Here is a 13623-nt window from a genome sequence, read left to right on the forward strand (position 1 = left end):
TATTAAAATTGAGTTAATTTATAATTTAAATTATTTTTTAAATTTTTTGTTAAATTATTATGAAATTTTTTATTTTATTTGATATATTACATATAGCTATAATAAACAAATAAATAATAAGTTTATTCAGTATTAGGAATTTATAAAAGAACAATAAAATAAATAAATTAATAAAAATTAATCAAATTTGATTATAACCTATTACCCTTTATATAAAAGAACAATAATAGGTTTTGTATATATAGACTACTCCCTCCTTTCTTTTTACCCTCCGCACCAAACGAACTCTAGAAGGGTCAAAGGAGCAACGGAGAAAAAAGAAAGCAATGGCTTCTCCGGTGACACTTCCGATGTCGAGTCCACAATCAACGGCCAATAACGGCGGAGCCCAGCCCCCTATTGCAACCCCCGCATTCCGTTCATTTATCTCACGTTTCTCATCATCCATCCGTCAGGGTTTCGCCCAACGCCGCCCTTGGTTAGAACTCGTCGATCGCACATCCTTCTCCCGCCCTGATAGCCTTTCCGAAGCCGCTTCACGTGTTCGCAAGAACTTCTCTTACTTCCGTGTCAATTATGTTACCTTACTAGTTGGCGTACTCTCTCTTTCGCTTCTGTCTCATCCTTTTTCTCTCCTCGTCCTCATCGCTCTTCTCGGTGCTTGGTTTTTTGGATATCTTTTTAGACCTTCAGATCAGCCTGTTGTTGTTTTTGGACGTACTTTCTCTGATCGGGAGACGCTTGGGATCTTACTCGTGTTCACCATTATTGTCGTGTTTTTAACGAGTGTTGGATCGTTGCTTATATCTGCTCTACTTGTTGGACTCGCTATTGTTTGTGCTCATGGTGCTTTTAGGGTTCCTGAAGATTTGTTCCTTGATGATCTTCAAGAGCCGGGGGTTAATGCTGGATTCCTTTCGTTCCTTGGTGGTGCTGCCTCCTCTGCTGCTGCTGCCGCTGCACCCGCTGTTGCTTCTCGTGTCTAGTAATCGGATCTATTTGATTATTATGAGGTTGGTTTCCAGCTTCTAAAATTAATTCTCCGTAGAAATTTTGTATCTAGATTATAGATCTAGATTGGATCTGTAATTTCCAGCTTTTAGATCTGCATTTTAATTCGTGTTTATCTGTAAGTTGGTGGATCAAAGGTTAAATTTTTTGTAACAGATTCATATATGATTTTGGGACGTAGATGAGGATTGATTGATTATTCCACGGACTATGACCTTGTTGAGTTGGCTTTTTATTTCTCTTACTTTTACTATCTTGAAATTGCAAGTGAATACAACAAAAGCTCCATTTAATATTACTGATTGTTTTGATCTGTAACTATTCAAAATACTACTCTTGTAGTTGTACAGGTACAAGAGTTAAGAACATTCCACTTGCATAATATGCTTGCTTTTCTGTAACAGTATGCTGCTCGATTTAATGCTGAGGCCGTAAAGAATTTACTTGTACGCTCTCAACGACAGGAAGATAGCCAAAAAGAAGTTTAACAGTAATTACATCTCGATATTACAAACATATGCATTCGATCTAATGCTTAAGCTAGTCAGCATAAAAATCTGTATAGAATTGGTATAAAGCTTGGGGTAATTGTCACTGTGTAACATGTTGACAAAACTCTAATTCTTTTGTAGATAGAACAAGAACTAACATATTAGTTCTACCAAGCAAAGACTTCCAGAAAGGCAGGTATATGTATATGTTAGCTGTGAGACTATTGACACATATATAAGCAAAATTATTAATCTATAGATGTATGAGGATGACTAAATAGTTTATAGAAAATTTTGGTAAATCACATGAACGATCTGGTCTTGTTTGAGTAACAAAAATTCGAACTATTTGTTTTTCTTAGGCAGGTAACAATCATTAGAAGCTTTATAAATTGAACTTTGACCTTGCATCTCAAGAGACAAACTGGGAGATGTGTCCTGAAACGAGGTCCATCTTCCATGTATTTAGTGGTCAAAATGAGAAGAAAATTGGATACATTCAGTGTACTTGTGACATACCTCCTCCTTTCTGTTGTGAGATAGGAACATAGGAGTTATTTGGGCACTTATTTTATCTTTAAGAAGTTTTTCTTTTGGCTTAGCTCGTCAAGAACCCAGGTAATGGGAGCTGAAGTAGTGTTAATATAAAATGCTTAGGGCAACTCAGGAATGGAATTATGGAGGAACTGGAATAGAGTTTGTGGGTATACTATCTACTGAACTGCACAGACTAACTTCTTGCTAAAGGGACTCTTATTATTTGTGATGCCCAGCTAGAACAAATGCACTCTTATAGGAAGCTCATCTCGATTGAGAGTCTCAGAAGTGCATGTGCTTGTGCAAGTCCTAGGATGGGAGGTAGATTATCTCTCCACAGTTTACCTTGGAATGTTGCTGGGTGAACCTTAAAAGGAAGAAGCAGATGTCCATCCCAACATGCAGAGGGTGTTAAGTTTTCCATTTTGGTTGAGGGTATGGGTTGCCGTCTTCTTATAATGATGTTGTGTGATCCTCACTCCATAAGTTAACTTTTGAGATTTACCACCTGGTTGAAGGGAATAAATAGTTGTCTCCTTGTATGGTAATATGGTATTGGCCAATCCTCGTCCCATGGGCTAGTTTTTGAGATTGAATTTGGTTTAAGATCCATTTTCTTCATAATTCAAAAGTTTGAGATCACATTAGGGGTACAAAAACTTATATACAGGTGGAAAATTTGCATTAACTAAAGCACTTTGGCTAGTATTACAACCTACTACATGTCCTTGTTCAATTTGCATTTTTTTAATGGCTAAGTTACTGCACCATGTGCAGTTTAATTACCTGTAGGACATGAGAGAGGAGGAAAATAAGTCGTTGCTGAACTGTAAGTTGGTGACAGGTGACATCTCCGGTCAACAATGGAATTGAATCAGTGTTTTTCTGAGAGGAAAATTTGAGAGTTCTCAAGCTCTCCTAGAGAAGTGGTCATGGAGGTTTGGCATTGATGAGGATAGTGGTGGGAAGTTATAAAAGCATGACACTAGGGGTTGGATGAGAAGACAGATTACTAGCACGCATATGTAGAGGATTATGAATGGACAGGAAAAATGCTATAACAAAAGCAACAAATAAAATAATAAGTATCACTATTAGAAGGGAAAGAAGGATTGTTTCTTCAAATGCCATATTGCTTGCTAATGCTACCAAAATGGTTAATGACTGATTTGGAATGTAACTTTAGCAGCAGATAACCTGAGATTGAAGAACAGGATGCACGTTAGCTGGTTTTCCTTTACATTGTACGATCACCGTTAGCTGACCGGAGATTCCTTTGATAGCCCTTTGGTGTTAGTTTGATAATGCACAAAAATAGTGAACAAAGGAGATATCAGAGAACAGCATGAGATGTTATCCCACAAACTGTTACTACGTGTTGTTTGGAGAAAAAATAAACCATAGGAATTTTTTTTGGATAACTGTGGTGTCCGGGCCAACTTGAGTGCACCTCGACTAATTCCATGTGATACCTGCCACCTCCCACCAGCAATAGTTACCGGGTAACTCTGTCCACCAAGGCTAGAACAGGTGGGAAGAAATCATCTAGCGGTTGTCTCTGTTGGGAATTGAACCCGGGACCTCATGGTGCTCTACCCAACTTCATTGAACAACTAGGCTACACCCTTGAGTGCAAACCTTAGGGATTTTTAGGGATCGGAAAGTTCTTTATCAAAATTTGTCAATCACTTTTGTCTTTCTCCTCAAAATATTTGGGGCATGAACGTTATTCCTTCTTGTATGGATTATTGGATGAACTTTGTGGGTGGGATTACATGCCTTACATCCCAGTTATGTGTACGTCTTCTATGTGGGAAATTCCTCTTTTCTGTAAAAAAATCCTCATCAAATGAAAAAAAGGGACCTATAACCCACTCTTGTTTTTCTGACAAAAGTTATAACCAAATCTTTTACTTCCACTCCTATCATCCTTCCTCTTTCCATTCCATTCAAACATGGCATAAGGGAGTTCTCAGTTTACTTTACTCTTTATTTTTGTTGTCCTCCAAATGTCTACCACATTCATGCCTGTTTCTAGACCGTCTTAACCATTCTTGATCTTCTATGTCCTAGAGGTCTTTTTTGCTAAATTTGATCTGAGCAGTTCTTGTTTTATGTTCAACGTAGCAAGAGATTATCCATGTTCCTTGTTCTACACTAAGGTTTGATTTTAGGTTTATAATTTTATATTCTTGTTAAGATGTTCAACAATTTGCGAATTCCATTGCATTAAAGAAAGTTCAAAGTTCAACCTTGAATTAACGGCTTCACTAGGCCCCTTAAAGATGTTTGAAGGGTGTGTGGTAGCATGAATTTCTGGAACAAATTGACAATTGTTATTCCAATGCAATAGCCGGAAAAATCTCATACTTGAATTTCTTTTGTTGCTTCTCTAGGTGAATGGTTTACTAAAGTTCTAGATTCTGAAGAGCAACTCTAAAGTAATTCCTCTAGAGTCGCAATGAATGTTTTGACTACTTTTGCCCTTTGGATACCTTTCTACAAACACGACAATTGAAAAGCACAACTTTTTTCTCGACTGATGGACTTGTTTTATACACGACAATTGAAAAGCATAACTTTTTTCTCAACAGATGGACTTGTTATATGCATTCTTTTTCCATTGATATTCCTTTTGATTGTTGACTTTTTCCGGTCATTTATTTGCGGGGAGAGACCAGAGTTGGATACTCTTTAAGTTTCTGAGGTCTTTTTTCATTGATATGCCTTTTGATTGTTGACTTTTCCAATCATTTCTTTACTGGGAGCAACCAGAGTTGGATACTAAGTGTTCTGTGGGGTCTTCGTTATGTTTGAGCACTTCATATAGAATGACCTTAGAAACTGGATGCTTTATGCAGTGAGAGTGAGGGTGGTTCCTGAGGAGATATCAGCAAAGCTGACTAGTAATGAACATAATGCAGTCACATGTATAGTCATGAGGACCGACATACCAATACTCTGTCTCTCTGTTCTTTCGCTGAAATTGTCATAATGTTTTCCAAGATTCTGCTGCTTACAGTTTTAACACATGAGCTGTTCCTAGGTCACTGTCCACATTAGTTAATGAAATATTGTGCAGCTCGTCAATGTCACTACATTCTTTAATACAGCAGCTGATGGTAGCTGATGCCATATCAGCTTAGCTTTGGAGCTGCTTCTAATGAACGCCCCGATTAGGTTAATAATCACTGTAATGAAGATATTAACTTGGACTAGAACACTTCTGTTGTAAATCATTGATTCCTTTAATGTATTGTTGGTTAAAACACACAATATCTGTCTTTCTTCCCTTCTGCACTCATTTGCATCACATCAAGGTATATTAGCTAGTGCAACCTTCTTGTCCACTGATGTCTGCTGTAGCTTGAACAAACTGGGCCCTGCGGTCTATTTGCCAGGGTCAGATTCCTGTCACTCTCTTGATTGACACCAATTGCTAATAATTTTGTGATTTAGAATGTGATGCATGTTGAGGGGTCCCCAGTTTTCCACTTTTAGATGGAAAGTGGACTATTTGGTATGTGTTTACTCTCCATCATTCTCTTCAATAAATGGACTCTCTATGCTATTCATTATGCCAGTTGTGCTGCTGCTCTCTGTTCCTAAAATCTGTATCTGTCAAAGTTGTTGATCCAGAAATGTAGCCTGCCAGTTTTTCTCACTTCTTCATTACCTCGCATTAGAGGCCACTTTCATGAAGTGTTTGTGCCCCTTTATTGCAACATTACTACACGTTCGCCTACAATTAGATTACATGTGAGAAGCTTTCCTTTCTGCAACTATAGGCGGAGGAGGTTAGGCCACTGCAACTTGTTCAACGATTAACAAATTATGTTTTGCTGCAAAAGCTAATTTTAAAGTGATAAGCTATACTGTAATTGATGAATCTCTTGAGAATACATTTATTAAATTCTTCAGCTGTAGACATTCACCATTTAAAGCCAAACATCAATATCTTACCACTCAAACTTGTAATCATTCATATGATATCTGAGTTTTATGTTGCAACAGTAGGTCCTAACTATTATGGAAAATAGTTGTGTACTACTATATCATTGTAACTGGTTCTAATTTTACCAGGTGATTTGGATGATGCAATTGCGAGCTCAATCCTGACTTCTTCTGGTTTGGAGGTGGTGAGGTTGATCTTAAAACTGAGGATCAGGACATCAGAATTCATCGATTTTGTGAAACCATTCATTGTCAACTGTTTTAACATCCCCATTTTTACCATGTAAGACTCAATTAGGTAAAAGCATGGGTAGCCATAGGCACTTTTGCACCTTGAAACCTGCAAATGCTTCTATGATTTTTGCTCCTAAATTAATTTCCAAGTTTTGTGACATGATTGTTGTTCGTCAATAGTTAGGTCCGTCTCACTTGCATTGGGATCTGTGGTTAAAGGTGGAGGAATATCAACCATCTTACGACATCCCTTGGTGGTGCAATGATCACATAGTTGCCACATCTCAATACTTGATTGATTTCGATACGATAGAACTAGCAACTGCAAGCCCAATTGTCCTGCGCTCTAGTTCTATAGAAAGAATTATGTTGGTCTCATTTTTAACTAATTGATGAGAGCAAGTGATTCTCCGCAAGTGGGGTATGGGGAGAGTGCCTCTTTCTTAAATTAGGAGGAGAGGCTACTTCTGTTACATTTAAACAATGTGCAATTTATCTCTATGTATCAATTTCCTTTTTAAGTGAAGTCCTTTCGAGATGCAAAATACAATACTTATCCAAAGATATGACATTCAAACACATAAAGTATAAGTTAGGATTTAAGTAATGTGCACCGTAAATTGTAATAGTGACAAATTTTAGTCGTTTAATTTGTTGTGTTGTTACTCATCACTTTTGTTTCTGTAGTTACCAATCACTACTCATTACAGAGATTACTTATAATTGTCTCTTCATTTAATTAATTGTGTAAATATGTTATACCATCAGCATATAGAATTTGAACTTGATTTACGGCGATTACTATGAAGTAAACAAGTATATTAAGCATGTAAAATCTTTCACTAAATATAAAATTAAAACCACAATATAATTTATCTATTCCAACGGCATGAGTGCTCATTAAACTTTTATAGAGTTAGATTTTTCAGATGGTCACTCAACTCTTACTATTTCATAAAATCATATTTTTGTCGAGTGATAGAAAATCAACGAAACTTTGAAATAATAACTAGTATAAATGAGAAATCAATCGAACTTTTACGAACTACAATACAAGAACTAGAGTGACAAATAACGAATTTGTTTGCCTGCTTATGGTTGTTGGATATAATAAATGACAAAAATAGATTTGGTTTCTTGGACAGCAAATGCAAAGCACTAAAAGAAGGGAACAAACAACAGAAACTAACACATAACTGTCTCCATCATTAAAGAAGAAAACCAACCAACACATTCACAGCAGAGAGACCACCACTACTGCTATACTTTTGCCCCTACATATTTACTCCATCCTCTTATATACTTGTCACATTTTTCGTTTGCAATAACAATAATATATTTATCGTATTTTCATAAAATGGGGTCTGAAAAAAGTTAAAGACCCCTTAAAAATCATGTAAGTTTACCTTAATACTCTCATTTAATTTCTTTAATCTGATTAATGAAAAGTGTGCCAGCCGCTAAGGGCAAAATGGAAAAATTATATTCAATTACGTCGTGATTTTCTAAATAACAAGTTGTGGAATATCTACTTTTAACAAAAATGACAAGTATTTAGAAACGGAGCGTATATTTATATGCACTTTTATAAAACAACGTACACTTGATAAAAACAACACACAATAATATGAGGGACCATATCCATCCACATCATGCCCTCTTTCTCATATTCAATATAATAATATCACCATATGCATTAATGTAACACGTGATCAATATAATAACACTGATATTTCTTGCTAGGGCTTTTGCAATTCTTAGTCATTTCTATTTGTACATACATGGAGTAGTATTCTCATCTAGGATTCTCCTTCATTTGCCAAAACAATATTAATAATTATAATTAAAAAAACACAAACTGAAGACTGACAGTCTCACATACGTATACATGTACTTATAAACAATAAAACAAAATACACAATGTTTTAATGTTTTATGTTGTGAATGGGTGGTTTTCTATGGGGTTGTGCATAGTCCATAACCACTACGTCTTCCACAGGATCCTTTTCAATGGAGTTCACTGCTTCTTCCTCATGTTGTGTTGATGGTGGACATTCTAGCATCAACCGCGATTCTCTATTCAGTATCTGCATGCATATAAAGCTTAGTATAACGATTTAACTTATATGCATCGATTGTGAAAGAACACATTTTATATTTAATTGTATGTAGCACATAAAATTAGATATATGGACTATCACGTGAACATGCATAGAAATATTGCATACTTGTCGTCACTAAAATGAAACACAACAAATTAAAAAGAGAAAAATAAAATAAAATAGGATTCTTGGGACATAAAAACATGTTTTAGTGCATTCAAATGTGTGGTCTAATGGTTCAATGAAGTTGGGTTAAGTACCGCGAGGTCTACTATTCAATTTCCAACAGAGACAAACATTAAGTGATTTCTTCTCATCTGTTCCAACTTCGGAGAACAGAGTTAGCTGCTAGTGCATGAGTGGTTACAGGTATCCCGTGAAATTAGTCGAGGTGCGCGCAAGCTGACCCAAACACCACAATTATTATTTTTTTTTCTAAAAAAAAATGTTCTAGTTTTTCTCATAATTAAGAATGAGTGTGTGAAACTCGACTCTTTCAATAGTACTACTGTACCATAGTACTAATTCTAATTAATTACTCAATGGCATAAATTAATTAAAAACCAATCATATTGTGCAGAGCTAGAGATAGAAAAATTAATTAGATCTTTTTACCTTTACTTGAGCTCCCTTATGAAACGAAATGATCTTGACCTTGTTTCCTGATAGTCACACACCACATATTTCGTCATATATAGAAGAATATACCAAAGGGTAAATTAACGAAGAAGAAAAAAAAGAATTACATATTCATGAATTTAAAAGGAAACAAACTTTTTTCCCTCTCTATTTTTCTCTTTAGTTCTTGAAAATATTGTCACAACCTTCTATAGTTATTGAGGCAAATTAAGTTTTTAATGAGATGGTCATAACTTCAACATGATATATATATATATATAAAATAAAAAAATAGGTAAGAGATTTTGCCGCATGGGTTCGAGTCTCACCGTCATATTTACATATGATCAAAACGAATTATCATGTGTTTAGATAATCAATAAAAAAATCAAATCTGCATATGATGGGGGTGTTGAGGTATAATTAAATAAAAGTAAGTAGATCTCTGAAAGGAACTATACAAATTACAAGCTAGGAAAATTGACATATGTTTCAACAAGAAAGGAAAAATTTAACGTGACAAATAAATATAATTCTTATCCAAAACTATACCTTTATTCTCTTCATCAACTAATGCCTTTTGTGAAACAATTGAACTCTTTTTCCACATAAGTTTTCTATCATGATCTCCTCCAATATCTTCAGACATGATTATTCTTCCTTCTGTTTTTGATCTGTCACTAGTCAAATATGTAACATCCTGCAAATAAATAAGGGCAAGTTACATGTATATTTAGCCGATCGATTAGAATAATTACATTCGCTAGTCAAACATACACTATTTTGATCATTTATGTATATCACACAATAATATACGAAAAATTATACATCTGCTGGCTATTATTTTGGTGAGCGATTATAAATCAGATCAATTTTCTAATTTCTCCATCAAAAAGAAAAACAAGATAACATAAATAATACAAACCTTGCTAGAGAGTAGTATGTTGTTTTCTTTGTCATTAATACTTGCTAGTGGTCTTGCACTACATGCATGGAGAGAAATACAAACCAAAAGACAAACAAGAAACTTAGACATATTGAACATTTTCATTTCTTTTTCTTTTTGGGCAAGCTTATGATGATCTATAATAGGGTATTATTTTCTTGTTGCAAATTGGTAACTAGGGTTGTTTGAGATATTGCTCAATGAATTTTGTGGGCATATAAGTAGTGGGAAAAGGGCAATGAATGGCATTAAATGCAGGTTTTGTAGGGAGATGAACTTAGAACATGCAGGTGCTTGGATATGCTCAGCCTTCACTACATTTTTGAAGATATTGGCGGCCTCCCCATGTCTCCCTTTCCTTTAAACTTCTCAATCAACATGGGCCCACACCAATTTATACAAAGACAGAGATGGATTCAGAATTTAACGTGTTCACTTTGTTTTCCAAGGTTTTTATTGTCGCACTAAAGTGTCCGCTATGCGCAGGGTCCGGGGAAGGGCCCCACCACAAAGGTGTATTCTACGTTGCCTTACCTTGCATTTCTGTCAGAGACTGTTTCCAAGGATTAAACCGGTGACCTCCTAGTCACATGGCAGCAACTTTACCAGCTACTCCAAGACTTCCCTTCTATTGTTGGCTCATTGTAAATTTAAAATTATGAGTTCAAACTTAGTACTCAATAAGTCAATAACAATAATAACAACAACGACATGTCCAGTATGATTCCTACAAGTTAGGATACGGGAAGAATGAGGTGTATGCATACCTTATCCCTAGCTTGTGTGAGGTAGTCACACGTATGTATAATAGTTCAATTGTCACTTTACCACACTAAAGTTTATTAATCTAGATTTTGTAAAGATGAAGTCATTCAACTTTGCTTCAGTAATCAGAAATTAAGTCAAACTACTTATAACAAAAAAGCCACTCAATTTTCCGATCCCCAAGTATCATAGACAGTCGTTACTAGTGATTTTTGTGGGTTGCTGACACCTTCTTGTGTGTGATTAACATTAGTAACTTTACGTGACTTTTTATAACAAAAAAGTTACTACATAGTTTACTCACTTTGTAAGATATTAAGAAAAGTTACATGATTTATTCATCACGAAACATAGTTTATTCACTTTTGTACTATTGAATGAAAGTAAACTGATCATCTTTAACATCTAACTCTCTGGATGGATGATAGAATGGAAGTTGGAGAGAGTTTTTCATAAATTGCTGTAAATGGTTGGCTGAATATTCTAGGAATCACTATTCTGAGTAAATCTAATTAAGTTCCTTTTGATCAAGCTTTATTTGTCATTTAATACATGTCCTAACTAGGTATAGTGAGGCTACTATGAAATATTTATCCATGGGTGGGGCAAGCTCAGGTTTATGGTTTCTACAAAGATATGCTCCCTTTAATAATTTAAACTATTAGAAGCGATGGTTACACATTTCAATATCTTATTAGAGCAACAAGAAGAGGTCTTGATTTCGAGTATCACCTCTACCACCCGCAAAAAGAATTTTCATGTGTTTGAAGTACTAGCTAATTGATCTTAGTTAAAATTTTACAAGTCGATAGAGGTACAAAGAACTTAACAAAATCACATGACAAACACAAAGTAATGGAGTCAAAAATCTGTCTTAATGATCTTCACATGTTGGTAAAGGTTTATGTTGTTCATTCTCTTGTGATTGGAAATCTTTCATAACAACCAAATCTTCATGTAATTAAGGTGAATCATTTAATATATAGTTTGCATAATTACATTAATTTGATCCTAGCAGAATTCATATATTATACTTATAATAAATAAGAATAAGAGAATTCTAGGACATGCATGTCCCATGTGTTTCTGCAGGATATCTACCACCCTTTCATATCTTTACTTTGGATTTTCAGCGTGGCTTTGTAAATGGCACTCCTTGCCTTAGTAATTACTTTTGCTGTGTTTTTTTTTTTTTTCCCCTAAAATTAAACTACACAATTTTTGTCATTTTGCTAACCTTTTTTAACAGGATACAACAACAATATACCCAGTGTATTTCCATCAAGTGGGTTCTGGGGAGGGTAAAATGTATGCAGTCCATCCCGGCCACTACCTCAGAAGTAGAGAGGCTGTTTCCGATAGACGCTCGGATAATATTATCAATACATACTCGGCAAAAATACAAGTTGGGGAGGACATTGGAGCTCGATCTGTTACGTAGTTTAGTTATGTCCCTAATTTGTTTTCCGAAAATTTAGTTTCTAAAATTTTTGCCCATATCATTTGCAAAACACTGAAAGAACATACAATTTTTGTCATCTTTCTAACCTTATATTATAGCATTTGTAAGATATTGTTTTTGGTTAACATGATAATATTCTAAATATATACTTGGCAAAATCAAAAGTACTTAGGGAGAGTACTCTGATAGTTTAGTGATGTCTACCACAGTATTAACAAATCATAATTTGTCTTTCAAAAGTAATTCCTAAAATATTTGCCTATACGTTGCACACAAACATCAAAGGGATTAGAAATTTAATTTTGTCATCTTGCTATCATTGACCTATAGTCCTAAAGGTTGAAAAAACTGGTTCAGTAGCACATGCATTTGTTTTCTTGCTTCTAAAGCTGTTGTTCAACACTTACGAAATCATACATGAGTCTATTATCAATTCCTAATTTTCATAAGTACTTAGCTCAATGTCAGGTTTGAACATAGAAAATATTATGCAATCAGAAGTCAAAAGATATCAGGATTATTGCAGAAAGATGTGAGATAAGCTAGTATTTTGTCTAGCATGGAAAAAAAAAAGAGAAAAAAAAAAAGAGTTCACGTTTTGTTTTGTGTTGTTAGTACGTAAAATATTTTATATTATCTGCTATTACAAGTTGTACAGCATTTAACCTAATAGTATTAAAAAAGTTTGTATACAGACAAGGGCAAGTACGCCAAACAACTTTTTTTTCAAACTATTTTGCCAAATACCCAAAAGTTTTAAAACATTGATCAAATACCCACATAATTCCACCCCACCATCAACTTTTCCAATTTAATAATTTCAGCCCCAATTTTTATAATAATTCACTTTAACCCAATACTTCCAACTTAATAAATTCACCCACAAGTTTTTAATAATAATCTTCAATCCACTCCATCATCCACCATTAATCCATTATATATACAAAAATATCTAGGTTTTTCAAAAATATTAAAAAAAAATTCCAAAAGCTAAAAATAGAAGGTGATTATTTTTTCCTCCAAAAAGCTCCAATTCCGGCCACTTTTCCGGCGTTATTTTTCGGCGATTAGCTGCAAATCAGTCCACAAATATCATAAACTTGTCCATTGCATCCATTGTTACCCCATTTGTTTCCTATCTTCTCAAACACACTTTCCGCCATTGTTAAAAAGCTTTAAATCACTCACATTACTCAAAACCACTTTAGAAAGTGCATTACAGCATCTCAGGCGACTCCAAGTTCATTTCTCTATTCCATAAACTCAACAATCATTGATTAGAAGTAGGGGTGGGCATATTTTGGTTTAAATCGAAAAAATCAAAAAACCAAATCGAAATTTAATTTTGGTTTCAGTTTTTCGATTTTTCGGATCGGATTCGGTTTGTAATTTTAAAATTTTGGTTTTTCGGTTCGGTTTTCGATTTAAACAAAAATCGGTTAAATCGAAAAACCAGAATTTTATAAATAAATAAATAATATATATATATATATATATATATAT

At 34.6% G+C, this 13623-nt stretch overlaps 2 protein-coding genes across 2 annotated transcripts; one reads left to right on the forward strand and one right to left on the reverse strand.

Annotated features, from left to right (window-relative positions):
• Positions 1 to 189: 189 nt before the first annotated feature.
• Positions 190 to 6387, forward strand: LOC107867491 (PRA1 family protein B1). Its single transcript, XM_016713752.2, has 2 exons — positions 190 to 1013; positions 6123 to 6387. Exon 1 carries the CDS (start codon positions 327 to 329, stop codon positions 984 to 986), a length of 660 nt encoding a protein of 219 aa, XP_016569238.1. The 5' UTR covers positions 190 to 326; the 3' UTR covers positions 987 to 1013; positions 6123 to 6387.
• A 1466-nt stretch (positions 6388 to 7853) lies between these two features.
• Positions 7854 to 10194, reverse strand: LOC107852714. Its single transcript, XM_016697754.2, has 4 exons — positions 9873 to 10194; positions 9500 to 9647; positions 8945 to 8991; positions 7854 to 8314 (listed from the first exon to the last, which is right to left on the reverse strand). Exons 1-4 carry the CDS (start codon positions 9996 to 9998, stop codon positions 8153 to 8155), a joined length of 483 nt encoding a protein of 160 aa, XP_016553240.1. The 5' UTR covers positions 9999 to 10194; the 3' UTR covers positions 7854 to 8152.
• Between the last annotated feature and the right edge of the window lie 3429 nt (positions 10195 to 13623).

Source organism: Capsicum annuum, chromosome 1, assembly GCF_002878395.1.
Source record: "Capsicum annuum cultivar UCD-10X-F1 chromosome 1, UCD10Xv1.1, whole genome shotgun sequence".
Taxonomy (NCBI): Eukaryota; Viridiplantae; Streptophyta; class Magnoliopsida; order Solanales; family Solanaceae; genus Capsicum; species Capsicum annuum.

What these genes read in the sequence shown, in the direction of transcription:
- LOC107867491 (XM_016713752.2), top strand. Translation starts at nt 327, where the DNA reads ATGGCTTCTCCGGTGACACTTCCGATGTCGAGTCCACAATCAACGGCC.
- LOC107852714 (XM_016697754.2), bottom strand. Translation starts at nt 9,998, where the DNA reads ATGAAAATGTTCAATATGTCTAAGTTTCTTGTTTGTCTTTTGGTTTGT. An exon ending in ACATACTACTCTCTAGCAAG is followed by an intron (nt 9,648 to 9,872) that starts GTTTGTATTATT and finishes ATTTATTTGCAG; the next exon opens with GATGTTACATATTTGACTAG. An exon ending in ATAAGGGAGCTCAAGTAAAG is followed by an intron (nt 8,315 to 8,944) that starts GTAAAAAGATCT and finishes ATATGCATGCAG; the next exon opens with ATACTGAATAGAGAATCGCG.